Source organism: Pleurodeles waltl, chromosome 2_1 (assembly GCF_031143425.1).
Source record: "Pleurodeles waltl isolate 20211129_DDA chromosome 2_1, aPleWal1.hap1.20221129, whole genome shotgun sequence".
NCBI lineage: Eukaryota > Metazoa > Chordata > Amphibia > Caudata > Salamandridae > Pleurodeles > Pleurodeles waltl.
Window position 1 is genome coordinate 771,824,007 of NC_090438.1, and position 26,622 is coordinate 771,850,628.

The following is a 26,622-nucleotide window of genomic DNA, read 5'->3' on the forward strand; positions in this document are numbered from 1 at the left end:
ACTCACTCCTAACTCATAAATAGAGCCTGCATTGTGCCTTTAGCTCTATACCTATCAGCTACATCTTGCACTAGGGAGGTGTCCTAGAAACCTCAATGATTGCCCATTACTTAGTCAACATATACCTGACCTAATTCCCTGAGCTTATGAGCTCTTTTCAATACGCCTGTTACAAGTGGCCAATAAAACCTAGATTATCCTTAAACTGAAAGGGTTATTGGTCTTCGGGACACATGAGCTTCCCAAATACCTACAGCCAGTTAACTGAAAGCTAAAGTCACCTGCAACTGTTTGCCTCCAAAATTAAACCTTTTTATTTGCAGAATTAGGAAAACATACATTCTAAACTCAGTCCTGTCAAGACATAAAGAACTTGATGTTGATGATGATTTAGAAACTTTCAATCACACAACAAGCCAATGGTGTGCAGTAAGCAACTTCAACAGCATTAATCATTATGCTAGATCTTCTCCTTCCTAGGGTAATCCAACGGGATCCAAGCCCCAACAGCCAAAGTGCCGCCACAGCTAGACAATGCCAATGGACTCACAATCGATCTTCCGAAGCACCTAATCAGCAACCTTCATTGAAACCAGATGCTGCCAGCAACATGTCTGCCTGAACAGGGGTGTCGGCATCACCTCTGCACCAAAGACCCTGCACTGCTCACCGACTGCAAGAAAAATATCCATTAAATTTCTCACGAGTCGTAGGGCAATCCGCAGCGCTAGACTGATTTTTATGTAATGCATATTCAAACTCTACACAAAAAGACGACCGTTAGGTCGAGAGTGCAACTGCTGCAAATCATCTCTCCTTTCAGAAGAAATAGTTTGCGTGGAAGGTATGAAAAAACTTTCTCAGTTTAAAATACAGGAAAATATGGCAAACCCTGTCCAAGAAAATAAGGATCAGCAACCACCCAGAAAAGCAATTATTTGTGGCGTTTTCCCAAAACGTGACAGAACCTCGAGAATATATGATCTCATCGACAATTTAATTGTTAAAAAATTAGGTAAGTAAGTATCTGAATACCCTGCTTTGTCCATTTCTCACGTTCTCTGTAACTCGCATTATTAAATGCTGCTGAAGACCCATGCCACTGTTCTAACCAGCCTTCACACCTCGCACAGTACCCAACTTATCCCACATACAACAAGTTACACCCAACATGCTTTCGATCATGCACCCAAAGGGCATCCAGGAAGCGGATGAGAGAGAGAGCTCCACAATATAGACATTTCCTTTAGGCTTTCCAAGGGGCAAGGAATGCACTATATAGATAACAATAAAATAAAATGATATGAAACATGCTTAGTTATAATTGTGAGACAAACACGTCCCTGCTACTAAATAAATGATTGCTGAAGGAAACTAAGGGCGCAGCACCGCTTGGCAAAAGCCAAATGGTTTATTATGCCTGCCACACTCCATGCCCTTGAAGAGATTATAAACACCAGCAAATGGTTTTGCGAAAAACAGACTGCCAGTGTGCTTTACTAGAGTCAACATCTCAAAGGGCTTAGAGTGTCTTCCATGTTACCAGATGACTATCCATCCCCAAGGATGCAATGCTTTAATTCTGACCTGGGCTTTTGTCTTAAAAATCATTGTTTGCAGAGATGTTAAATCAAATGGATCAACGGAAGTGAAAAAGGGCCACAATTTACAGACTGCACAGGGCTGTTAAAGGAAAATAAAACTTTCAGCATATCTACAGCAGTTGTAAGCTGTGGTCAGTGAACCCAGAAAGGACTAATGTGACCAAGGTCTTTGGTACATACACGCTTTTCACTGAAATGTTAGTGTGAGCATATCTAGGGCTAATGTCTGTGTGAATGTAGAAGCGTAAAAGCAGACAGTAGTTTATGCTTTAAACGAAAAAATGTCACTATTTGTAATGTACAATTTTGCACCTAAAGCTGATATTGTCTATTTAGTTTTACTGCTCTGCTTGACGAAGTGTAGTGCGGGCCGCTGTAGCTATGCAGCAGGGGAACCCAACTTAATGTGGCAGGGTTGACTGAATTATGCAGAAGAAGATGGATTATGTGGTAAGTGCAGCAAATCAATAGGTATACATAAAACACAGGAGCCGTGGCAGATATGTACAAAAGTTCCATTTTGCATTTCCTAAATAGCAAATCTTTAGGAAATCACTATTTAGAAAACGCAAAATGTAATGTAGTAGTGATTCCTATTAGGAAATCGCAATTTAGGGAATGCAAAACATTCCCTACCTATGGGACTAAGACCCTCCTTAAATGTAAGTTGTAAAAAGTGATGTTGTTGTAAAGCGCTCATATGCCCTCAGGACTAGGGAGTGCTTAAAAGCGCTGCAAAAAGTGCATTTTTGTACCTTTTTGGAATTTGGACATGGTTACCTTTGAATTGGATTTGATGGTTATAGTATTTAATAAATGCCCATTTTGCATTTAGGAAATGCCTTGTACATGTGCTTAGGAAATAACAAATTGAAAATCCCTATTAGCGATTTCTTATTTTGGTAATCACAAAATGCAATCGCTACGGGGTAGAAACGCAATTGCGAGGCCATCTAGCCCTTTGTACATATGGAAAGCCTATTTAGCATTTCTTAACGGGCCGAAATAGCAATTTGTTCCCTTAAGAAATGCTAAATGGCTTTGTACATGTGAGCCCATGAATAATCTTCAGCAGATTTGCGGAGTTGTGTTTATGTTGTTCCATGTAATGTCTGACACCTTTAACCTGTTCTGTTTTTTTAGCCACAGGATACTGCTGTCTGGGTCTTAGGGTTTCCCTTTTTACATTGGAAGTATGGGCTGAAAGATCCCAGCTGAAAAATGATTCTGACTAAATTGTGTCAACTTGACATGGGGCCCAGTGTGTGTGTTTTTGTTGGGAAAGTAGCAGGGCATCAGAACAAATTCTGAATTCCTAATGATTGCAGCCCAGCCCTTTCAATTAAGCCATGTGATGCAATCCACCACTTCCCCACTTCACTTAGTTTATGGACTGCATGTCCACGGTGAGACCATAATGGTGTATTGCCTTCCAAGTCTTGCCCCACTCAGCCTGTTGCAAGAACCATTAACTGTGTGGTAGGAGTGGAGCATCCTCTACACTGCAAGGGACCTTTTGCTAATCAGTTAACTCCACTGCTCATGAATGTACCGTCTTTTAAGCACTGGGAACTCTAGACAAAGCTCTGGCAGAGCACCACACTGTTGTGTAGCAGACTTTCACTCTCCTTGCTTCTGCTGAGACCTCTACACACAGCTATGAGAAAGCAGTTCAGTTTTATTTTAGGCCCCCATATTTCTAGAGTATGAGTAATATCCACAACCCTCACCCAAGCTATTATAGGAATTCCTTTTTAGTAAGCTCTGCTCATACACAACAGCACATCAGTTTTGCGTTGAATAGTATAGTCCACTGGAGCACGCACAAGGATACCACAGTGCCCCCCACCTCCAGTACCTCAAAATCAAAGCATCCTGGCTCACCTCTGCTAATGCACATAAAGGAGAATGTAGCAGTATCGTTTTTTCCTGCTATTTAATCTGACTGGGCTGATAGGAAACAAAACAGTGCATGTGTAAATACAGTGAGACCATTCTGAGAGCAGATGGGCCAACACTGCTCTTCTCATTGATACTACTGTGGAGATACAAGCAGTTATTCATAGCCAAATGCAGAAAGGGGGCGGATCACAAGACAGGTTTGACTGCCATTATTTAATTTCCTTGGTGGTAAATTAAGGCATTGCTTGCTGCACACACATTTTACCATCAGGTGGTAATGTGTGACAAGAACGTTTGTGTACATTTGCTGTTTTGTTATGGTGATGATGAGTTATGTTGTTTGTTGTGCTGTGTTTTAATAAGTACTGTTTTTAATATTTTAATTGTGTGATGTTGCTTTGCATAAGTAATTTTCTTATGTTCCGTTGTTTACTTTAGATATTTCATTATCCATTGGTCCTTACTGTAATCAAGAAATCTCCGAGGAAGACTACAACCATGAGCATTATTGTTAGCTGTGTAGTGTGTGAGTAAAGTGCTTTCCTCTATACTGCCTTGTGCAGGCCCTGCAGAAAGCAAAAAGGTTACCCAGAATTGACATATAAAATGCTTTGGGCAGAGCATTGTGCAAAGAGTAAAAAGACAGAGCCAGAGTGTGACGAGTGCAGCTTTCTGTAAAGTTTAATATATACTCTCGATGATGGTGCAAATCGCCTTTGGCTATCATACGTTTGTTAGTATTCTGCCTCGTTTTTTGTTTGGACAAACCATGGCTTCCATGGTTTGTCAACTATGAACAAGGGGGGGCATTTGCGGTTTCATAGTGGTCCGTAATCTTAAACCAGGAGATGTGTGCACCCCTCTAAGACTGAGGTGGACAACTACTTTCTTTTGTGGGATGCCAGGGTGCCCTGAAAGGCTGGGAGGAAATCCCACAGGGTCTTCTCAAGACACCGCCCATTGGATCTACATTTAATACCATCTCTATGAGGAACTTAGAAAGTCTCCACTGTTGTCGGGCAACTGGTATAATTCCTATGATTCAAAATGCACCAGGTGCTGAAGGAGAAGCTCATTTACATGAGGTCCTGCAAAATGCAAATGAGCATTACCTTCGGGGAATAATGTGGTATTCAATTGGTTCATATGAATATTTTCTATTTTGCCATCTGGTTTGTGTCCCCTTCCTTTGATATAAAAGTGCCTTATGCCTAAACATATGTCAGAATCATGTTAGGTTTTGCACTCTGCACACTTCATGCAAGGTTTTGGGACACACAGAGATATTATGATAGCCATCACATCTGTGAGTGCCAAAGAGGACTACGTAGATTCCTCTGTTTAAGTGTAGATGGGATGGGAATCTGGCAAAGTGTAATGGAAGCAGTCAATAGAATTTTCTTTGAAATAATCTAGTTAAACATGGATAACTGCTTATTAGTGGGTATCTTGGCATTTATAACAGCGGTTTCTCCATGTTTTTGACATACCAGGACTTGAAAAATGCCTAGGCAGCCAGAAGCTCCAGACAAACAAAAAGAAGAAGTAGATTCTTAGGTTATGCTTTCAATCTTCAGAAGAGACAAGTGTTCTTCCAGTTATATTGTGCTAAAGTCTCTGGTATCAGACAGCATGAGGTTGTGTTACTAAGTTGAAATACCATAAGATTCTGCTGTTACCTGTTCCAGTCCGGTGGAGTCATCATTGATGTCGTCTGGGAGCAGTATGATCATGCTTAGGTCGTTATCTACATAGGGCAGCTCGAGGACCGTGGTCATCAGTTCTTCGATGTACAATATGTGAAATTTCTCTCTCTGGAACATCATCTGGACAGGTTTAGATGTCGCCTACAAGAAGGCAATATCACAACGTTAACACAACTAGGTTGCTTACACCAACGAAGAAAAGAAAACACTTCCACTTAATTGTGCAATGGAGGGGCACTCGATTCACATACGGCCTGACTCACAAAACCCTTTGTGCACATGACTGTATTAGTGTCTCCAAAGGACAGATACTGATGCAGATTGTTTTATGATAAGTTCGGGTTGAAAACCATGGGGCCTGCTGTAGAAAGGTGGAGTCACCAGCCACTTGGTGTTCTATGCACACCTCCACCTTTATTTTGCGATGCCACTCACGTACTTATCAGAGACATTGCAAAATAGTAATTCACTGGCAGTTGCAGAAAGTCCTACCTCATTAATTTTTATGAGGCAGTAGCGTTTTTGTGACTCCTTGTGAATGGCTGCAGACCACTATTCTGCATTTGTATTTCCTGCATGCTGACTTTTTTCGAAATAAAAAGTGGTGCAAATGGTGAATGGAAAAGTGTGTTGGGGGACACACATATTGATCATCCGGATCATCTCTGCTACACCTAATGCCAGCAGCCATGAATCACAAAGTAGAAGAAGCTGCTTCCGAAACACATCTTACATTTGGAAAATCTGTTACCACCCGATGGTAGATCTTGTTAACTGATGAATGCCTTGTGACCACAATTGTGGTTTCGCATCAGAGGTATACAGCATATCACTCGAGAAGGAGACTGCGTGCGTATTTTTTGTGTATTTTGGCTGAAGCGCTTCTCAGGCTCTCACGAGAATTGTGGCAGTCGGCTCCAGACTCTGGGTGGGATGTGAAGGAAAAGCTGGCTGGCGCGCTCTGCGTGGAGCTCAACCCGCTGCCCTTTCTTTTGCTTCCTCAACCCACTACTTAGCGGGTGGAGAGTCTCGTCCCACAGCTGCCCATGCAGGAGCACATCACCACTCACATCTTGTTCTACAACCTCAGGATGGCTGACCAACAGCCGCAGAGGGAGCCCGATGTGCCCACGGACACCACGGCACCACAGGTTCCAGGGGAGCCGCCAGCACAGGCATGTCGAAGGAAGGCACACAGGCGAGTGTCGTAATCCAAGACAATGGGGTGAGCTTTTCTCTTGAAAATTTCTCTTGAAACTCCTAAAGCTGTCAGCATCACCACTGAACTAAACTGCATGCTGAATGCAGCTCTTCTTGTCTTCCCTTCTAGCTCCTCCCCTGAGCCCGCCGGGCGGTCACCTGTATCTTAGCACACACCAATGGCCAGGAAAGAAGAATCTTCCTTCTCCCTCCCCATCTTTAATGGTAGTTGTCAGTCTGGGTTACTGCTTCCCCACAACACTACACACCATTAACAACTGGAAGTGTTCATGGGCACAACATAGCCACTCCTAGGGCTCTCCTGGGTCCGTCCCTTCCTTTCATTCTTATTATGGTCTCTATCAGTCCCGAAGTGCTGCGAGCTGATGAGACGGTTTTCGCACAGTGGCTCGACACATAAATGGCTCTGAACGCGGATGTTACACTTCCCCTTTGGGGTGGTGCAGAAAAATCTCCATCAGGAGGATCTATCATCAACCTTGGCTGAAGTGTTGCAATCCTCACACAAGGGAAATTAAGTTACAATCTCTTCAGGATTAAGTAACAATAGAGGGCCTTTTATACATCTTCCACTTTCTCTGACACCATTCTCTGCAACAAGAACTGACAGTTAGATCAATTCACTTTAAAGGGGGAAATGTCTTTATAATTAAAGAATAACCAGAGTCTGAATGCTAGCATTTTAGACTCTTGGTCAAGCTCTTTTAAAATGTTAACTTCCCTCTGGGGTAATGGCTTGAATATCAATCTGATGTGTTCCAGGCACTGCTGTTAGAACGCTGCATTTCATACTGTTTATTAATTAATTTGTGTTTAAATAATCACATATACCTTGCACAGGGCACTTTACCTCCAAGAAAAGTTCTCTAATGTATCTAGTTTTATATATTTCATTGATTGTGAAAAACGAAGTGGTCTTAATTAACTGAAATAAACTTACGAATTAGACTGTTAAAATTGCGCTTGTGCCTTAATCTCTTTCTGAGAATTTCAGGTCAAGTGTCAGAATGTAATGCTTCCAGCACTGGGTATCCCATATTAGTAACGTGGCATCACTGTCCCTGCAATGTAACAACCCGCCAAACCCTGACTTAATGATGATATCACAGTAGTTTAGCAACTTATATATTTTTGATGCTATGTGTGCAGAAGGTTTCTTAAAGCCTCACTGTGCAACTTTTTTAGGTGGAGCCTAGGCAGCGTGCTATCTCTCAACATGTTGTAATCGACATCTGCTGGTTTGCAACACGTCCATTTCACGCCCATCACTTTCATTCATTCCTTGGCCTGCCTTTCAAAATTCCCTTGATTTTGTAGGTAAACGCTTTAGGTTTGTCCTGCCTAGAGGCTCGTGAGAAAACAGGGCTGATTGCAGAGGTCCCCTAACATTTTGCCCCCATTTTTCACTTTTTGCTGGTGTTTTCCTGACTCTGATGGTGCCCTGGGTGCTGATAACCAGTCCCAGAGTCTGTGCTCTGTATAAAATAAGTATGCAAATTAGGCTAATTATAATTGGCTATGTCAACCTACCGATACGTCCGTAGTATATGGTAGGGCATGTAGGTTTAGTGACCCCAGCACAGATAGTGCACCCAGTGTCATTTTAAAGGGAGGCCTGCCTTGATGAGTGGTTTTAAATTAAAGTTATATGCAAATTTGACTTTGGAATTAGAAGTACTTCCAAAGACTTAAGCTACCTTATTTGTACATATAAGTCACCTCTAAGGTGTGCCCTATGTGCCACTAGGGTTGGGTGCCATTTAAATATAAGCAGGGACCTTACAATAATAGTTTTATAAGCCCTGGGGAGGTAAAACAGCCTAATTCGTTTTTCCCTCATTGTAGTGAATGGCCTCCATAGGCTAGAATGGGGAGACTTTATTTTAATTTATAAAGTCCCTTTAAGTGTCAGATACCTCAAGTTTGGTATCAAATTAATTGTTATAATAAATCCCACAACTTACAATTGCTGGATTTATTATAAAGTTTTCAGGTAAAGAGTTTTAAACTCTACCTAAAAAGTTGCCAACTTCAGCTCTGTAGTGCTCTGCTCTGATTGGCCAGCCTCTGGCAGCCTGGCCAAGCTGCCTTGATGAGGTGTGACGAAGCCTGGGCTGAACACAAAGAGACATGCCTGGGGGAGGAGAACTTCCCCCAGCAGATGGAGAAGCAGGAAGAGGGGAGACCTGCCAAACTGGTCTTCAAAGGCAGGGAAGGGCATTTGGAGCAACCCAGCACCTCCCTCACATCCTGCAAACCCAAACAATTTGGTACCCCCTGATTAGATTAGGAGGGGGCAGGAGAAGGGAGTGTTTAAGATTTTTAGCCACACTAGTGGATGGGCTCAGCCAGATGTAACCTTCAAAATCAGTTTCAGCCATGATGGATTTTTGAGGAATGTTGCTACCTGGGATTGATTTTTGTCACACTTCCCAGGAAGCGGTCACCACAGGGAGAAGGACCCTGCATCTGATTGGAGAACCAGGACCCCCCTTGTTTTTCACCCAGGGGCAAGGATAAAACTGGCAGACCTGCACCCACACCTCAGTTCCCTATCAGATCCCAACAAGGAAGAACTTCAGAAGATGAAGGACCACCCCGCTGGACCCCTGAACTGCACCTGGACACTGCACTCTGAAGATCTGCACCAACTGCACACTTGGGCATCACCACTAAAAGGACTCTGCCTGTCTTCTACTGCTTCAAGAAGGGACTCCCTGTTTGCTACAGGTACACAGGAGCTGCCCAGAGTTCCCTGCATCAAGTCCTGCAAGCAGAGCCCAGCTGACCAGCATCCAGTGGCCACTTGAGGATTCTGACCAGGTGCATTCTGGGAATTGTAGTCCCAACTCCAGAGGGGCAACTCAGAGCTTCTGGAACCTTGGATCAAGTTGTGGACATTTCAAAGCCCCACAAAGGACCTCTGGAAGAAGATCCAGAAGTTTGGAGCAACTCCATAAGTTGAAGAGGTGCACTGTGGGAGTTACCCCAAGAAGGAAACCAGAGCCTCTGAACTCTTGGCTGGTGCTGTGGACCACTTTCCTGAATCAAGAAACACTTCTGAAAGTAAGTGTAAAAGTGTCACCTCATGGCAATCTGTTCCTTTCCAATGTGACCTTTTTTTTTAACCCATTGCATGCTAGTTGCTTCTATACGCTAGAAAGCATAAATTCTTTAGAAATGCATAGCTCCGGTTCCCCTTTTCCAATTTTAACATATTGGTGTCATTTTAAAGATAAAAACATAATCTATCTCTATAAATTGGTGTTGGATTTTTATTGCGTTTTGTGTTTTACTTATTTACTGTTTTGTGATTTTTAAATGCTTTACACATTTGTCTGCTAAGATAAGCCTTGTCATTCGAAGCCAAGCTACCAAGGGTTGAGCTGGGTTTAATTTATTGAGACCTAACTGGACCTAAGTGGAGATTAGTGGCCTATTGCTTAGTGTAGGTACTTACCTGCCCTTACCAATAATCCATTTTCCAACAAGGCTGCTTTGTTACCGCCTTGAAGACTGACACAGTTACATGGATTATTATACAATCGGCCATATGCCTTAGTGTGGCATACTACTTTCTTCTTTTGCCTCGCCACTTCGCGCTGACTGGCCGCAGGTTGCTTCTTCCTCTTCCTTTTTTTAGGCATGCCACTGTTTCTTTGTGTGCACAAAGACTGCAAGCTGGAGGACGGTTCTTTTTTACTTATTTAATACTTTTTTTAAACAGGTTCATATATAGCGCAAACTCAATTGGAGAAGCCCTTTACATGAGTACATAAAGTTTCATATAGCGTGAACTCAACTAGAGGAGCGCTTTACATTACTAAGTGAAGTTTCATGTAGAGCGACTTCGATCTGAGGAGTACTTTACATGAGTACCACTTAATAAGTTTAGCAGTGGAAGAATATACAAACTGGAGCATTTAAAACAGAAAAAAACACAAAAATCCTCAAAGTGGCTCTCCCGGCACAGCAGTAGAGCCGATACTATTATATTCATTGCACTCTAGACACTCGCCCCATAATGCTTTACGGGGCATTCTTTTACAAAACATTTTTGCCCATAACTCACCAAACAATGTGCTCTTTCTGTCGAAGTCATCTATGGGTCCCCACACTAAGTTTGGGGGGGGGACCCCAAAATAATAATATAAAAATATATCACAAATAATAGCAATATTTTTATTTTTTGCTGCAGATAGACGAGGAAAGTAAATTGAAGTGCATTAGTTATACACAGGGCCACTATAATTATGTAGCAGAGAGGACCACATTATGCAGCAGGGTTGACCAATTTATGTGGCGAGAAAAGTCCAGTTATGCATTTACAGCGCCAATAGCTCTAACTCAAGCAAATGTGAGTGCTATTGCATTACAAATGATTGTTTAAGGTAGTGTTAGAGAGCGCCACTTCCAAATGTTGGGAGCTAACAAAGTAATAATTTTCACTGACATTAGCAATGCGTTTCCAACATTAACTCGTTACATAAACATACACTTCATAAAAAGTAGGTATAAGTGGGGCTGTTAGTGTGTGATACTGCATAAAACAACCCCCTATTTTTGAGGGTGTGGGCTTGTGGATTTCTCCACATGGAAACATGTTTTCCACATGGAAAAAGATTAATACAAATAAACTGGTACCTCCACATTTGCACTAATCCTTCAACTGCAAATTATCCTTTTTATGTACATACAACAGTTGGAGAGTGAGGCCTGTTGAGCAGAAGTCTGAAAAACTACAAAGGTCAGATTTCAAGTTTTCTCAATCTCAAAACATTATGACTAGTGCTCTTGTTTTTTATTATTTATGTTTTTGACATTTCTGTTTGTATCTATCCATATTTAATTTTTGGCCATATTATCAGTGTTTATCCATATTCATTTATTTTGTTTTTAGAATAAATGGACTTGTAAAATGGTATAGTTTCATATTTATGTGTTTAGTTAACTGATGTACATGCACTCATACTTTGATGCCTGTTGCATTTGAGCAAATTAAGCAGCCCAAAAGCATCCACATGTACATTTTAATACTGTATACACATTTAGGTTAACATATGCCTGTATTTAAGAAAATCTCATCCTGTTTTTTAATTCCCCGTGCTGTCTGTCTGTTCAGCTGTTGGCTGTATTCATGAAGGACAGCATGGTGAGTCACTCATGAGAAGCATAATTTTCTGTATTCTGTATTTTCCGCTTTTAAAAATAAATACAGAGAGAAAACACATTGTTTTCTGTCTGTATTTATCGGCGAAAATCAGTAAAAAACAAATAACTGGGATCCTTAATTATGAATGCTATACAAATCATGGATGTACTGTATGCCTGCATAAGCGTGGTATTTCTTAGTTTTAGTGTCAAGAGCCAGGGCTTTTGCATAAAAAAGTACTCTTTTTAAACCAAATATGTATAAATTGAGAATCATTTTTTAATCTTCCAGTATAATTTCCCTGAAATGATCGGAAAATATATCAATGCTTTCAAAGATTTCAGTGTATCCATTACAGTCTTTGTCTGTCAAATCTAGGTGTTTTATAAAAGCTATTGTGGTTATTTTGTGTAGCTAAAATACATTTCTTAACTGCAATTTGAAGATGTTTACATTGGAAGCATGTAATTCTGGCAGACAATTAGCTAAGCATTCAAGTAGAATATGTAATAGAGTTGTATAAGCAGGGAACAGAAAGACCAAATTCATTGAAGATTAAATAGATTCCTATTGGATGACTTTCCCGTTTACCGCCTAGTTACACTCTATAAATCAGTTAATGCAAAAGGCACTCACAGCCCCTCACCTGGCACTCTCTCAGACAACTGCACATTCAACCCAGCAATGAGGCCTTCTATGAGCCTGATTCACAACGATTTTCCTGTCACCTACTCTTATAGTATTGCTGGCTTACTCCTTAATTCTACGTGTTAGTCAGGAGTAGCCCACGAATAGCGTGGCTTACTGCTGGTATACAAAAGCTAGGCAGGAGTCCTACAAGGGTAAGGACCTGATTTAGAGTTCAGCAGATAGGTTACTCCATCACAAATGTGACAGATATTCTGTTTGCTGTATTAAAAGTGCCATCGGTTATACTACATTTGTAATGCAGCAGATGGAAAAACACGTACTTTGAATTTCAAATCAGACCCTACGTCAATAACACTCATTGCAGAATCTTTGCAAATTAGGCCATAGCTATAATGGTGACACTAGATTGTTCCTAGTGTTGAAGATGAGAGGCAGCGGTACAATTAGAAGTGGTGAACGGAATAAAGAACTAGCATTAGCAATGCCGGTAGGTCTGGCTTTGATGTGATGCACACTGCACTCACATAGAGACACCTCTCCCCTTGCACTGACACAGGCACACCATCATCCTGCTTTCACACAGGGACACCACTCAACATGCAATCACAACGGCATGCCGCTCCAGTACATTAACCCAGGCATGGCATCCAGCCTGCACTCATAGGCTTGCCACATACTCTGCACTTATACTGACACGTTTTCTGCACTCAAATGGACTCACCACCTATCATGCACTCATACAAACACACTCTTCCTGCTGAACTCACACAAGCACACCACTAACCCTTTACACACATAGGTACAACTCTCGCCTTGCACGCACACACAGACATCTCTACATTCACACAGGCACCCAACAGGCCCTGCACTCACATTGGTACAACGCACTTCCCACACTTCTGTTGGCAGAACTCTCATACTGTGCTCACATTGGCACAGCACTCACTCTGCTCTCAAATAGGCACAGCACACACTCAGACACACCCACAACCCCCACAGGCAACCCAGTCATCCTTCACTCACATGGGCACACCTGCACTAATCCAGATGCACACCAGCACTCACACAGGTGCACTCCTTCCTCTGGACTCACCCACGCACACCCCTCACTCAGCACTTATGTGCGAACACCAATCACCCTGTACTCACATGGGCATACCTCTTATTCTGCACTTATTGAAACCCATCCCTCTCACAGCACTCACAAAGCCACACTAACACACTGCTTATCCTGCACTCACATTGGCACAACACTGAATCCCCACTCATACAGATGCACCCCAGTATTAGCACAAGCACACCACACCCCCTGCGCTTATAAAGACACAACACTCAACCAGTACCCATGCAGATGCACTCCAGCACTCACATGGTCACACTGCTCAGCCTGTATTCAAACAGGCACACCCGTCCAACTTCATTAATGTAGCCCTACCAATAACCTTGTGCACACGTGGTCAACCCTCACATCATACACTCACATGAACACACCCCTCCTACGTCCCTCACACAAGCACAACACTCATCCTGCACGCACACAGACAAGCTGCTCACTTTGCACTCACACTGAGAACTTGCTCATTTGTCCATACATAGTCACATCCTAAACCATCCACTCGGACAGTCACACCCCTCACCTAGAATTAGATCGGCATAACATTCACCCTGCACACACAGAGGCATAGTGCTGACCCTGCACTCAAAGAGGTACACTGTTTGTCATGGCTCAACAAGTGTTGGGAGGTAACATGAAATATAAGACCAAACAAGAAATAAGAACACAATCGATACACAAGAACAGATCAAGATCAGAGACCTGGAGACTGTGGACACTGGACAGCTGTGTCTGAAAACAGGGATGAGTCTTCCAGGTCAGTCAGAGATGAAAGAAAGTCCAATCAGAACCATGGAAGCACTCCATCCAGGACAATTTAAGAAATTGAATGGCTTAAACACACTACCTCGCAACTACTTAGTTCACTCATCGTGTTTGTGCTCCCTGTGCCACTATTTTATTTTCTCTTGCTCCTGTTACCTGCATCATCTATGAAGAAAGCTTCTCTGTCAGTTTTTGTCCTTCTACACCTGTACTTAATTGGGAACCGGTGTCACAGACAGTGTCTCCAGGTGCTCCGTAGGTCAGAGAAGGTCTCCAGATACTTTCTGGGTTAATTAACAGTGCCATGTATTGGCGCATCGGGTGAGCAATATGGAGACTGGGGCCTGTTCACGGTTATACATATACACTTATTTTCATAGTCAAACTATGTGTGAGCATTATTATATACAGTCATGCTGTCCATCTGGCTGTGTGTCAACACCTCTGTTCTTCACTCTAAGAAAGAGAGAGAGAAGTGCAATACTGAACTCTGAGGAATTACCCTCCAACCTCCAGGTTGTTTCTCTTCTAATCCTGGTCCCCTTTCCTCCTCAGGAGAGCTTGTAGATTTGATTCCATTCTAGTCCAGGCTACTCAACCCACTTCTCTTATTTGGTGGAGAGGGGGTGAATTAGCACCTGGGCCTACTCATCTACACCTCCCATCACACCCTACCAGACCATAACATCTTGTACTCACACAAACACAATCTTTACACATACAGAGACACAGCCCTCTCCCTCCACTCACTCTGGCCCAGCTCTAACCAAAAACTCAAATAGGCACACAAATACAGTCACACCTGCACTCCACGCACCCTGCCCTCACAGGGAAGCATCTTTCATCCTGAACTCACACAGGCAGACTGCTTATTTTGCACTCATACAGATAACCTGAAAAATGGCAACATGCCACCAATATCACAAGACACTACCATATATCACCAACTAAGGACATGTGAACAGGGAAGAAGCATGGATGATGAGTTCCTGGTATACTGAGACTGCAAGAGAACATAGGAAAAAAGAAAGCTAAATAGTGTGGAAATTCGGTCACTTAAAGGGCATCGGCAACATGAGAATGGAGAAGCGCGAAAACAGTGGACGTTGGCGAGGAAGTCAGCAATTTAAAGTGGAGATGTCAGTTAGGAAATCATCACAGAAGAATCTAGACAAGGAAAACCACAAAGGCATGGTGTGGAGGGGATAAAGAAGGAAGAGAGTCAATCAGTAAAGGTGAATTGGAAATCAGGTGAAAGAAAGCCGACAAGGCTCCCTCACCACATTCTCAAGGCATCAGAAGTCAGTGCAACCAGGCTTAGCCAGGAGTCTGGGATTGAGGTGAGATTGTTGTGGTCCAGCTGTAAATCACAAGAAAGCTGTCTGAAACTGAGATTAAATAGAAAGGGTCAAAAGGCTTCAAAAGAAAAATTATATTTCTGTCTTCCCCATGTTCACTGTTTCGTTCACAACATCCCGGCTGGGAGAGACACCTGTCCATGGACCTCAATGAAGCTGTCCTTAACCCCTGCTTGAACCCTAGCATTGGCCTAAGGAGGGAGGAAAAGCTTTTTTTAATTCAAAACTATCTCTCTCCTCCGACCTCGCACTAGAATTGCTAAATTAAACCAAACTATTCACTTTGTACTCTCATTAAAAAGATTGGTTGGCATCAGGGATAATTGTAAAAAGTAATGGAGATCAATAGAAACCTGCAGAATACTATAATTCCACTCTTGATGCAGTTGCTGCAGGGCTCCCGTCTTGCTTACAATATACTGTGCCTACTGCCCATCTTGTATAGGCTTCCACAAAAACTGTGCTTCATCCTACCCTTATGATGGCTGTGCCCCAAGCTGTAACTGCTCTTCTGCTCTCCACTAAAACCCAACATTTTTTCATGGTCAGCTTATCACCACAGTTTACTTTTACTATCCACCTTTCACATTACTCTTGTCTTTACTACCCATGGCCCAAAATGGCAAATCACATGAATTTTTTAACTGTCAGTGCCCACCTGAATAAGCTCTGTATTGATCTCTCCGATGCACCAATACATAGTTGTGATCTTGTAAACGGGTGTGGCTCATTGGCAGCCTTTTATGCCATATTTACCTTGTGTGAATTTGTGAAACGTTTACCTCAATTATGCTCTGCTCAAGTTGCTGAATTGTTTATCCTTGCACGTGCGTGTAGACTCGCAGCCTGAAAACAGTTTCTATAGTCACTGATTCAATATATTCCTTCTGAGAAGCCCATGATTTTGGGCTCCTCTGGATGCAACATGTATTCCTCAGCTCAGTTGTATCCCCCCAATCAAAAATGGTGCTTCCGGCAAATGTTTACTTGATGCTCTTTGGTTGCCTCTTAAACATGTCATTGTTAAATGTGCTGTACATCACACTTCCCAACATGAAGTGTTTTGGGTGAAATGCAATCGTTGATCAAATCTCTAAAAAGACTGCTGAGTCCTCCAATTCTGAAGCAACATTGTACAATTATTGAACGTCAAGTATCTTAAAAGATTTGTCTGAATTGCAGGATTGTGCTCGGGAGGCTGAGAAATCGGCTTGGGTGAAACATAACTGTAAAGGAGACCCAGATGGAGTTTGTAGGGCTAGCAAAGGGAGAGTGCTTGCTAGGAACCTTCTCCTTCCCTAACGTACCAGACTATACCACGGTATTGCTCATGTCTACAAAGATGGCATTTGCTCTATTCTTTCCTTATGTTAGCCAGCAATATTGTCATTCCTGTGCCACGCGTGCCAGGAGTCAAGTTCACAATATTGGGAAAGGGATTAAAATCACCCCTGCTGCCCATCCACCACCATAGGGCACCTTTGTCAGTATATAGATGGACTTCACATGCTGAGTGCTGTTCATTTTTATGTTTTAGTGATATTTTGCATGTTTTCAGGCTCGAGTGAAGCGTACCTTTGCACTAAAGAAGATGCTGTTGCACTTATTAGAGATTTCATTCTTATATTCAGAATCCCATTTCAGCTAGAAATGGGGAATGGCTCCAACGTTGTGTCATGCAATATACAATGTATATGTGTTATCTGTAGTTCAGGTAGTATTTAAGGTCTTGGGTATCAAGCAACACTTCCTGAGCCCTCTGGGAAAGTAGAACATGTGAACTCCACCTTGAAAAACAAGGTAGCAGAAAATCTGTCTGAGACTGCTCTTAAGTGGCCAAGTGCACTACACTTGGCACTCTGGCCAATCAGAGCCATCTCTTCTCAAAAGATTAAGCTGAGCCCTCACAAGATAGTCATGGATTGTCCTATGCTGCTCCCGTCCCATCCCACAGTGTCTCCAGATTTGCTCGACTTGCACTTAAACAATGTCATAACTCTTCAGGACTGCAAATAACATATTCACTGCCTCCATAGCTTTAATTCCCAGGTCAGTGCTGTCTTATCTTGGTTGCCTTACAGACCTCTGTCACGAACTGCAGCAAGAAAACTGGGAAAGTGTGCAAATCCATAAATGGAAATCAGCCTTCTGGTCTTAATGGCATCATCCCTTTCAAGTCCTGCTCACCACGAGACTGCCGTAAAGTGCTTCAAAATACCAGCCTGGGTCATGCAGGTACCTGCAAGAGGGCCACCAAATCAAAAGACTCCAGCCCTGCAGCCGTTTGTGTGTCCGTGAGCCAGAAGTCTTCTATCCATCCTGTACCTGAACAAGTGAACAGTCATTCTTCAAAAGTGCACAGAGGAACACCGGCTGCCGACTTCCTTGAACCTTGTTCTCAACAGGATGCAGCTCCTGCTCTTACCCACCAGTACCACCTATGGCCAAGGTAGGCGAAGCCTCTTCAGCTACTTGATTCCCAGATGGGTCTGGCCGGTCTTGTCTACTGCAGGTCTTGCTATTTGGCTTATTGAGTGGGTCTGCTCTGTAGGGCCAGGTGGTGAGCACCAAGAGACCAACTACACCCTGCCAACTGCCCACCTTTGGGACCAACAAGATCTGTACAGTGTGAACACTTATTAACACTTCTTTGAGCAGAACAGACAAAGTCAAAAACTCTCTTCTTCTCTGCTCACTTGTCCATGGATGACAGAGGGAGCATCCCTAAGGCCCCCGTTCCTTTTGATGACAAAGAACAATCTTCATGTGTACTCCATGGGCACTACCGAAACTGTTACAATGGTCCGTGTTCCTTTGCCCTATCGGCTAGAGGTTTTTTAATCCCTGAACAATACATTATCCCTTCTGCTGTTCACCATGCTGACATTAAATAAACGGAAACAAGTAAATGGAGCGTTTTGTGTGGTGTGGAAAATGATTTCTCCCTTATTGCCCGCCACAACTCTGAATTCATCCTTATTATTCCTACAGCCGCTCCCATGAAGAACCTGGCATCTATTTTGTTTCTGTAATCAGGTGCATACCTGGTTATCCCATGCCTAGCCTGGATCGGGTTATCCTGCTTACAATTAACCCAACCACACAGCAAGCTCTTCCAAAGTCCCCACACTGGAGAAGCCAGCCCAGGGAAATATCCGAAAAGCCTGCCTCTTTGATGTAATTTCCCCATGTACAGGATCCGTGAAGTACACACTGTACCTAAGGTTTTAGAGGAGTTTGTAAATTTCATTGTAAGAGCATCGGGGTTAATTTCTAATAAATTAGAAGCTCAAAGAACTGTCCTCTTACAAGACAGAATGACTTGAATTTGTCTTGGATGTCAAGAATGGAGTCTGTGCCTTTCTGGGATCTGAAGGTTTTTCCTTCATTCCAGATGATGCATTGAGTATGCATACTCAGATTGATCACACCTGCAATAGTATTAAGAAATTACAAAGGATTAACAATGGTTTGGGACTTGAAGGATGGACTATGTGGTCTTGAGTAAAGAGCATTTTAGGGTGTTGTGAATGAAGATACTAGGGAGAGATTTAAACGTTTCAATTTGCCCATCTTGCTCTATGTATTTGTCAGCTTGCATGTGGTCTGCAATCACTGTACTGGAAATAAAGAGCCTTCCCTTGCTTTCCTCTCACTTTACCCATCATCAATGCTGAGGCAATGACAAACATGACTATCTGTTGCTGAAATCTCCTAATGATGATGATATGTCTCATGCAGGAGGCAGACTTATGAATGATTTATGTGGTTGGAAGATTACACTAGAAGAATGCAAAAGAGAAGGGATTTTGGAATTTAAAAAATTGCCTCGTGTAACTTAGCATGACTGTGTTGGTGGCAGCTATATTCTTGCTGCCTGTGAAAGCAGTGCATTCAAGTTGTGACATCTTTCATTGTGCTAAGTCTTACTTTTATGTATGTTGTGTTAGACTGGCATTTTGGGCAGTATGGCAGTCTGGCACTTCCCGACAGGCTACCTTCAAGGTGCCAGTGTGTGGGCTGTTTTTTGTCCTATCACAACCCATGGGACCAAGAAAAGTATAACATAGTGGCCCATTTAAACTGGCCCATATGACAGTGCCAGTCTGATATACTGCCCAAAATGTCAGTCCAAACTGCATGTCTGACAATGTAAGCAAGAAATTCTCAAGTAGCCTGCTCAGCTCTGAAAGTGTACATTTTTGAATCGTTTCAAAGTTTGTATGTGTACTATCTGGAGTTTTGCCTCTACATCTGTCATGCCTCCCTTTCTTTCCTTTTTGTGACCTCCATTGGATCCCTGTGTATGCAAATGTATTATGTTAGCTTGGGTATTTGTGTATGTAGCATTCCAAGTTCATATATGCTGGGAGATCCTCTTGTCACCCATTTCTGTGATTCACAAATTGTGTTTTTCCTTTAATTAATAAACATTTTAAGACTTTGTGTTGGCATGTGAGCACATTCTTTCGACAGTACAAAACAAGAAACTGGAAAGCATGCATCTCTTGCCACATTTAAAATTCCACTGGTAATCCACCAGATCTGGGTGTTTTATCCCTTGCCAAATATACAATGGCCTTCTTGATTTTCACTAAAGCAAGGGATTAATTTAAAGCTTCCCTCTATATTTCAGTCAATGTAGAAACTCCTGCCTTTATTAAGTGAGACTGTGGTTGCCCAGGGTCAGAAGTTAGACATCATCGTAGAAATGAATGCAAAACAAGTAATGTTGCTGTGTATTCAGTGTGGCACTGCTTTCTGTATGTAGGAATGCCACTAGATGTCTGGGCACTTCTAATAAAACCAGCCAGGTCAAGCTCATGCCAGCCTTTTCTCCCTACTCATGATGTCTGGCCAGGAGAAAAAAAATGCCCATAAGAAAAAATGCAGGGTCAGGCCAAAAGGAAAAAGCTTGAGATGGTGCAAGTACACAGCTGGTTGGGAATGTTTGTCCATATTGGGTCCAGTGGTTGAACAGCGGGTGATCTCATTTCATTCAAAGGGTGTCCTAGGCTGTGTTGTATCATGTGTAAAATAAAACAAATCACATTTTCATAAATTTTTTGTCGATGCAAGCGAAAGGAAACAAGAGCACTTGATTGATACTGTTTAAGAGACACCAGCTCGTGAGCAGATAGTAATAGGTTCTGACGGGAGAGAATGAGAGAAATCTTTGAGGAGTATATACACTAATACAAAGAAGTGCAGAATAAATCAGTTTTTTCAAATTCACGGTTTGCATTGGCAGCTTTAAAACAGGGCTATACTTCCCACTAGATGCAGAAAATGTGCAAATGTATGGTACTAAATAAACTGGCTTCTGAGCTTCAAAAATAAAATAAACTTATCAGTTAATATAGAAAATGAAATCAAAGTTCGAGAATAAATTGTATCTTTACATCATAAGGCACATTCAGATATTGACATGTTCAAAATATAACATTGTAATAAAGGAACGGAAATGCTTGATTTTACTTTCTCAACAACATTGATCCTCTGGGTTTTCTACAGATTCACCTAGAAAACCTATTTTATATTTTCTGTTTTTGTTGGGTATGAAGAGGGCGAGAGCTTTTACCTTCTTTCTAGACAGTTTTTCCTCCCTCAACCCGCACAATTTTGCTGCGCTTGTCCAGTTGCACCTTAGAACCGGATGTCATCTTCAAGCAGTCACTTACCTTTTACAGAGGGTTGACATAATGGTCCTAATATAACTGGCCAGTCGTGTTTTATGTACTTTAATGAAGCACTTTCTTCAGAGGTTTGACAATTCATAGTGTCTATTGTATTTACTTAGATTTTTCTGGTTCCACTAATGTGATCAAACCTTTTAGGTAATTTACTGTACCTTACTCAATCTGAATAGTTTCTCTTCTGAATTTTGTTCTGGAAATTTCCTTGCCCAGTTTCCCTTGAAGTAGATGGCATTCACAAGGACCAGTCTGGTAAGTGCATCAATAGAGCCCAGTGGCAAAAGGTTCTGAATTTTACCTTTAAGTAAACATAAGAGGGATGTTTAAAGACACATTGATAAAACAGTACAACCACGCTAAACGAAATTAAGTGAGTCTAGATATGACTGATGAAATATGACTGACGAAAAACACAAATTCAATGCATATAGGGATTGTCACTCTGAAATGTAGGAGTAAAATGTGATGAAAGTCATTGAATGTGTATGGTTAGCTTTAAATTGTGCTTTTAATGTGTGCATATGCATATGTGCGTATGAGTGCATGTGTGGGAGCCTATGTGAGTACATGCATGTGAGTTTGCTATTCTGGCAGTAAACCATTGCATATAGTGGGACGTCGTGCATGATGTTGCCCATCCATGTTACAAAGTTAACCTTGATATGGCATTGATAATTTGTGACCTACTGTGGGCATCCAAGGCATGATGGTGTCCACCCCTGGTATGATGCTATTCTTGGTAGACTTTTAATAACTCCTGGTCTATTGTAAGCATTCTAAGCATGCTGATGCCCATCCTTGGTATAAAAATAATAATAGCACAATAAGTATAATTATTCACACAGTCTGTTAATCTGTGAGATGGTGATGCAAGGGTACTCAAAGCAGAATCTATACAATGAAGGCACCAAAGCTGTATTTACTAAAAATTAAAAGCTGATATATGAGGACAAAAGCCATTTTTGATTAAATGTCTATGCTTTTGTTTATGCGAATTGTGTTTCATTTTCCAAAAATAAAATATTGTATTTGATAACAAGATGTGAGTATTTCCCTAAACTGAAAAGCTGATGTTTATAGGCAAAGCCATTCCATCTTTAAATATAGATTTGAAGTGCAAATCTGCGTGATAATGGCTAACACTGTTTAGACCCTTCATCTGTTAGATTAGTATAACCCATCTGCTATGTCAACTGGCTTGGTGTCTGTGTGGCAGCACTGATATGTTACACTATTAAAGCTGACCACTTGTACTGTTCTGCCTGAGATCACACGATTTGTGAATGTCAGATATTACAGCACATCTCTTTCAAAGATAACCAATCACTGCTGTGTGTAATTGTAAACTTTGCCATATTATCTCTGGAATTTCGTGTGCCTTAACTCATTACAACCCACTGAAGTTTTGTAGCTTTTCCTGCTATCTCACATTTTTTTCTAGCGGAATGTGGTATGTTGCTCCACACTTAAACTTTGAAAGCTCTCTCCACACCCACGCCCAGCCTACCTTGCTGCTGGGCCTGTCCTCCCTGCCCCCAGAAGCCTGGACTCCTGCTCAGCTTGACCTGTTACTAGGTCTGCTCCTGGTGCCATCCACTAGTCTGGTCTGATGTTGTGGGGTCTGTGCTGGTGCAGGCCGGAACACCCCACCCCCCAGTTCTACTTTGCTAGGTCACACAACTGGACTGGAGTTCACAAAATCATCCATTGTTCAGAGCATTCCAAGAGGGGCCTGTTGCTGACTCACTGCCCTACCACAAGACTTTGCCAATAGAGGTTGACTGCCTAAAACAGATTGAGTCCAGGAAAGAGAAACGCCCTCTGCCCAGTCTGCAAAAACATCTAAGCAGATGTCAGGTAAGATTAGATGGTAGGTTCAAGTAGAGCATTCAGAGAAGAGATTTAATTTATACTTCTTGTATTTCATTACATTTTTTCCAGGGCGCCACCAGATCTCATAAATGCCACACAAACTTGATTGGCCTATGACCTTGTATTGGGCATTTATTTAAACTGGGCCTGCTTTAAAATTTCTACAAAAATGCACCAATCAGTGATCCAAGCAAACTATACAGGATACTGCTACTAATGGCGCACTGCTGTGTTTTGTGTATGTATACCAGTATACATAATGTGAATGTGGTTTTGTAGTGTCAGTTTGTAAACACAGCACAGAGTCATGTGCTTGACTTCTAAATTGTCCAGTATTTATTTGTTATATAACTAGGCTCAATAGTGTATTCTTGTGGAGGGGCGGGTAAAGTTTTTTACACCGGCATATGGAGGTGTGTATATATTTATGCCATTAAGATTGTTCTTTACTGTCAAGATAACTCCAAATTAGTCCATCTTCCCCTACCACCACAAATCTTGCCAATTACCTCTCTCATTTAAAAGCCCCAGCCAGTGCCCTGCCCTTTTTATGTGGGTACTGTGTTGCTTGTAGGAACAGATCTGAGACTCTCATCCCTTAAGTATGATTGACAAATGTAAGTCATTGAGAGGCTTCAATCTCACCCCTTATTCAACGATATTTCCCCTCCTTAAAATAAGCAAGTTTGCACCATCTACCTAAAATGTTTTGTTTTTTATTGACATTAATGGGATCACCCTCATTTGACAGGTTGACAGGCATTACTTGTCACTTCTATTCTTGGCGGCAAAAATGGAAGACAATGACGTTACTCACTCTCAGTCTGAATTTCAACCCAGGAATTAATCCCTTGTCTTGCATCTTCTGCGGCTCCTATGAAGTCAACAATCTGCATCTTGGCATTGTAGAATTTTTCAATGCAGTAGGAATATTCCTAAAGTGCAAGAGACATAGACCACATAATTTATAGCAAGATAATTCACTAGAAGATAAATGCAGCTGTGGATTGGAAAACCTCATGTAATCCAATTGGGAAATTATTTGATTATTCGTAACACTAAATCTAGGTGGCATGGATTATTTTGATTTCAAAGATAATGTTGTGACAACATTGACCTGCTAAGGCCAACACTAGCAGGACGTGGCTCTATCAGATATGTAAAGTGCTAAATACATTTTGCAGAACAATATGATAAGGCAATAGTCATCTCAAGAGCCTTCAATATGCTTGAAACAGTAGAAACTAGGAATGATATTTACATGTAACAACTTTGCAATTCTTGTCATTTAACCAACTTGACAAATAGAAATTAAACATAAATATATTGAGTTTTTATGAACACCGCTTATGAACACATGCAACCTTGAGTTTAAAATTAAGACTGTTTAAAGATGATGAGCCTCGGAACACCCTTGGTGGTTGCACAAACTGACTTCCTTCCTATCATGTAATGTTTTTTACAAATTTGATTTTGGTGAAGTGAGGCCACTTTAGGGATAGCAGTTTATGACTGTTGCTTTCACTCAGTTGTAAGCTTGCTTCATTAGATTGTAGCTCTCTCTGCTGCGTCCATAAGCAGCCCCTCAATAGGAGTGTTGGTGGGGTGGCCCACTAGATTTGGAGGAGGGGGAGCGTGTCAGCCTTATATGCTGCTCTCCCACTGCCCACTCCTGCGGTGGAAAATCAGAATAGCAGTGCAGAGATACATGGTGCATGCAGGATGGGTGACTTCAATATCAGCCAAATCTCACAGCGCATGGTGTGTGTCTGTGAGGCAACAGTGAGAGCCAGAAGTGCAACACAAAATAACGGGCCCCTTGTAGAATGTGACGAGGGGACATTGAGTCTTCAATATCTCACAGATATTCATTCACTTTGGGCTGGATTGGGCCCCATTGAAGGGGCTGCAGGGCCCTGCTTTCCGCCCCTGGTGAGAGCAGGTAGGGGCAGCATATGCAAAAGGTATTCAGCCCTGGCTCAGGTAAGAGATCGGCTAGCTCTGAGCCATGTAATGTGCTGAGTCCTGCCACCCAGGTCCAGTCTCCTCCTCTCATTGGCTGACCATTCTACGGAATAGACATTAGGAGGAGGAAGCTCCATCTGGGAGATACTAAGTGGGAGTCAGTGATTGCTTATTGTGCGTGTTTCAACACTTTGTACTACATTTCTCTCTGCCCGCTTACCTGAGCCACAAACTACCCACATGTTGGTACTCGGTCTCTGCAGGATTCAGAAGGCAGAGAGTAGTAAACAGCAACTGCCTGCCTCTTAAACACGCCTGCGGCTACCACCACATGGTCACTGTCACAGTGACCCGTACCCCTTCCTTTCACTTCTTGCTGCCTGTACTTCCGGTGATGGCAGGTGGGAACAGACTGAGATATGTAGAGCCACTGCTACGTAAGTGTTGAGGGGAGACTTTAGCTGAGTGTTCATGGGTGATCAAGTGTGAATGTATGCATGTGCGTGAGTTAGCATGTGCCAAAAAGAATGTCATATTTGTGTGTTCTCCTGACTTATTGTGTGTGTACCTGGTAAAGAGGGACAGGTTGGTGGGGGGTGTGACACAGAATTGTCCCACAACTTTCAAAGGTCAGCGCCCTCTGCTCTGTCAGCTCTCCAGGAGATAATGCCTAATAGGAAAGAGACAAAATCTAAAAAGGGAAAAGGAAATATAATTTTGCTATGCTGGGAAAATGACTTCCAAAAAGAACAGCAGTGCGCTGGATGTGACCACAGGAACCAAGACTGAGCAGTCATGCTTTGGCGTCAGGCTGAATTGGCGGCAACTCAAGAGGTTTCAAACTAAGCAGAGAGGACAAAGGACACTGATGATGGCGATGAAGCTATTAGAGTCCCCACACAAGGCTGCCATGAAGAAACAATAGATGCTAGACATTTGGGAGATACGAAATAATGCAGACGTACACTATGATAAATCAGAATACTAACTCACAGTAGTTGAGATTATGGGGCAAAGAGAGATGGAACATGTGAGATCTGGATGCGACTGTGGCGACTCAGGGAAGGTGGGAGGGGAACGTGGACAGCCATGGCCAAAAGCAAGGTCTGAATATGGGACCTATGCTGCTTGGCCCGATAATTAGATTGTTGTCGTGATCAATTTGATGCCTAAGAAAATACCAGTCAATACCAACTATACTGCTTGACTCTCTTACCTTTGTTGTTTAAACAATAAATACAGTTTAAAAAAAAAACTTGCCAGGAAATTCCTGATAGAGCAGCAAACGAACTGTAAGGTTTTGCACTGGATTGCCTAGGTCAGCGGTTCTAAACCTGTGGTTTAGGGACTCTTGAAAGTCCGCAAAGGCCAATCAGGGGGTCCGTGACTGCTCAGACAATGAAATACTATTAACAGGTAAATACAGGGTAAATAAATTAAGAAGCAAAATGTACAACTAACATTTTTTAAACGTTTTGTAAATGTGAAAAAACTGAAATTGAAGACTAGAAAGTAAGTTAGTATACTCAGATTGAATTGTGGGAGCAAAACAAGTGCAAAACAGAATATAGTATGGATGATGAGTGGCCACAATTGACTTACAAAAGCTCCAAGCT

At 42.2% G+C, this 26,622-nt stretch overlaps 1 protein-coding gene across 2 annotated transcripts in view; it reads right to left on the bottom strand.

The window, feature by feature from the left end:
* LOC138268422 (leukocyte elastase inhibitor-like) overlaps positions 1-26,622 on the bottom strand; it is a 108,851-nt gene that overhangs the window by 17,268 nt on the left and 64,961 nt on the right. For both annotated transcript variants that reach the window (XM_069218043.1, XM_069218051.1), the window contains 3 exons: positions 23,859-23,976; positions 21,325-21,467; positions 5,186-5,353 (listed from right to left, as the gene is read on the bottom strand). In XM_069218043.1, coding sequence (XP_069074144.1) covers positions 5,186-5,353; positions 21,325-21,467; positions 23,859-23,976 — 429 coding nt within the window. The remainder of the gene's footprint in view (positions 1-5,185; positions 5,354-21,324; positions 21,468-23,858; positions 23,977-26,622) is intronic.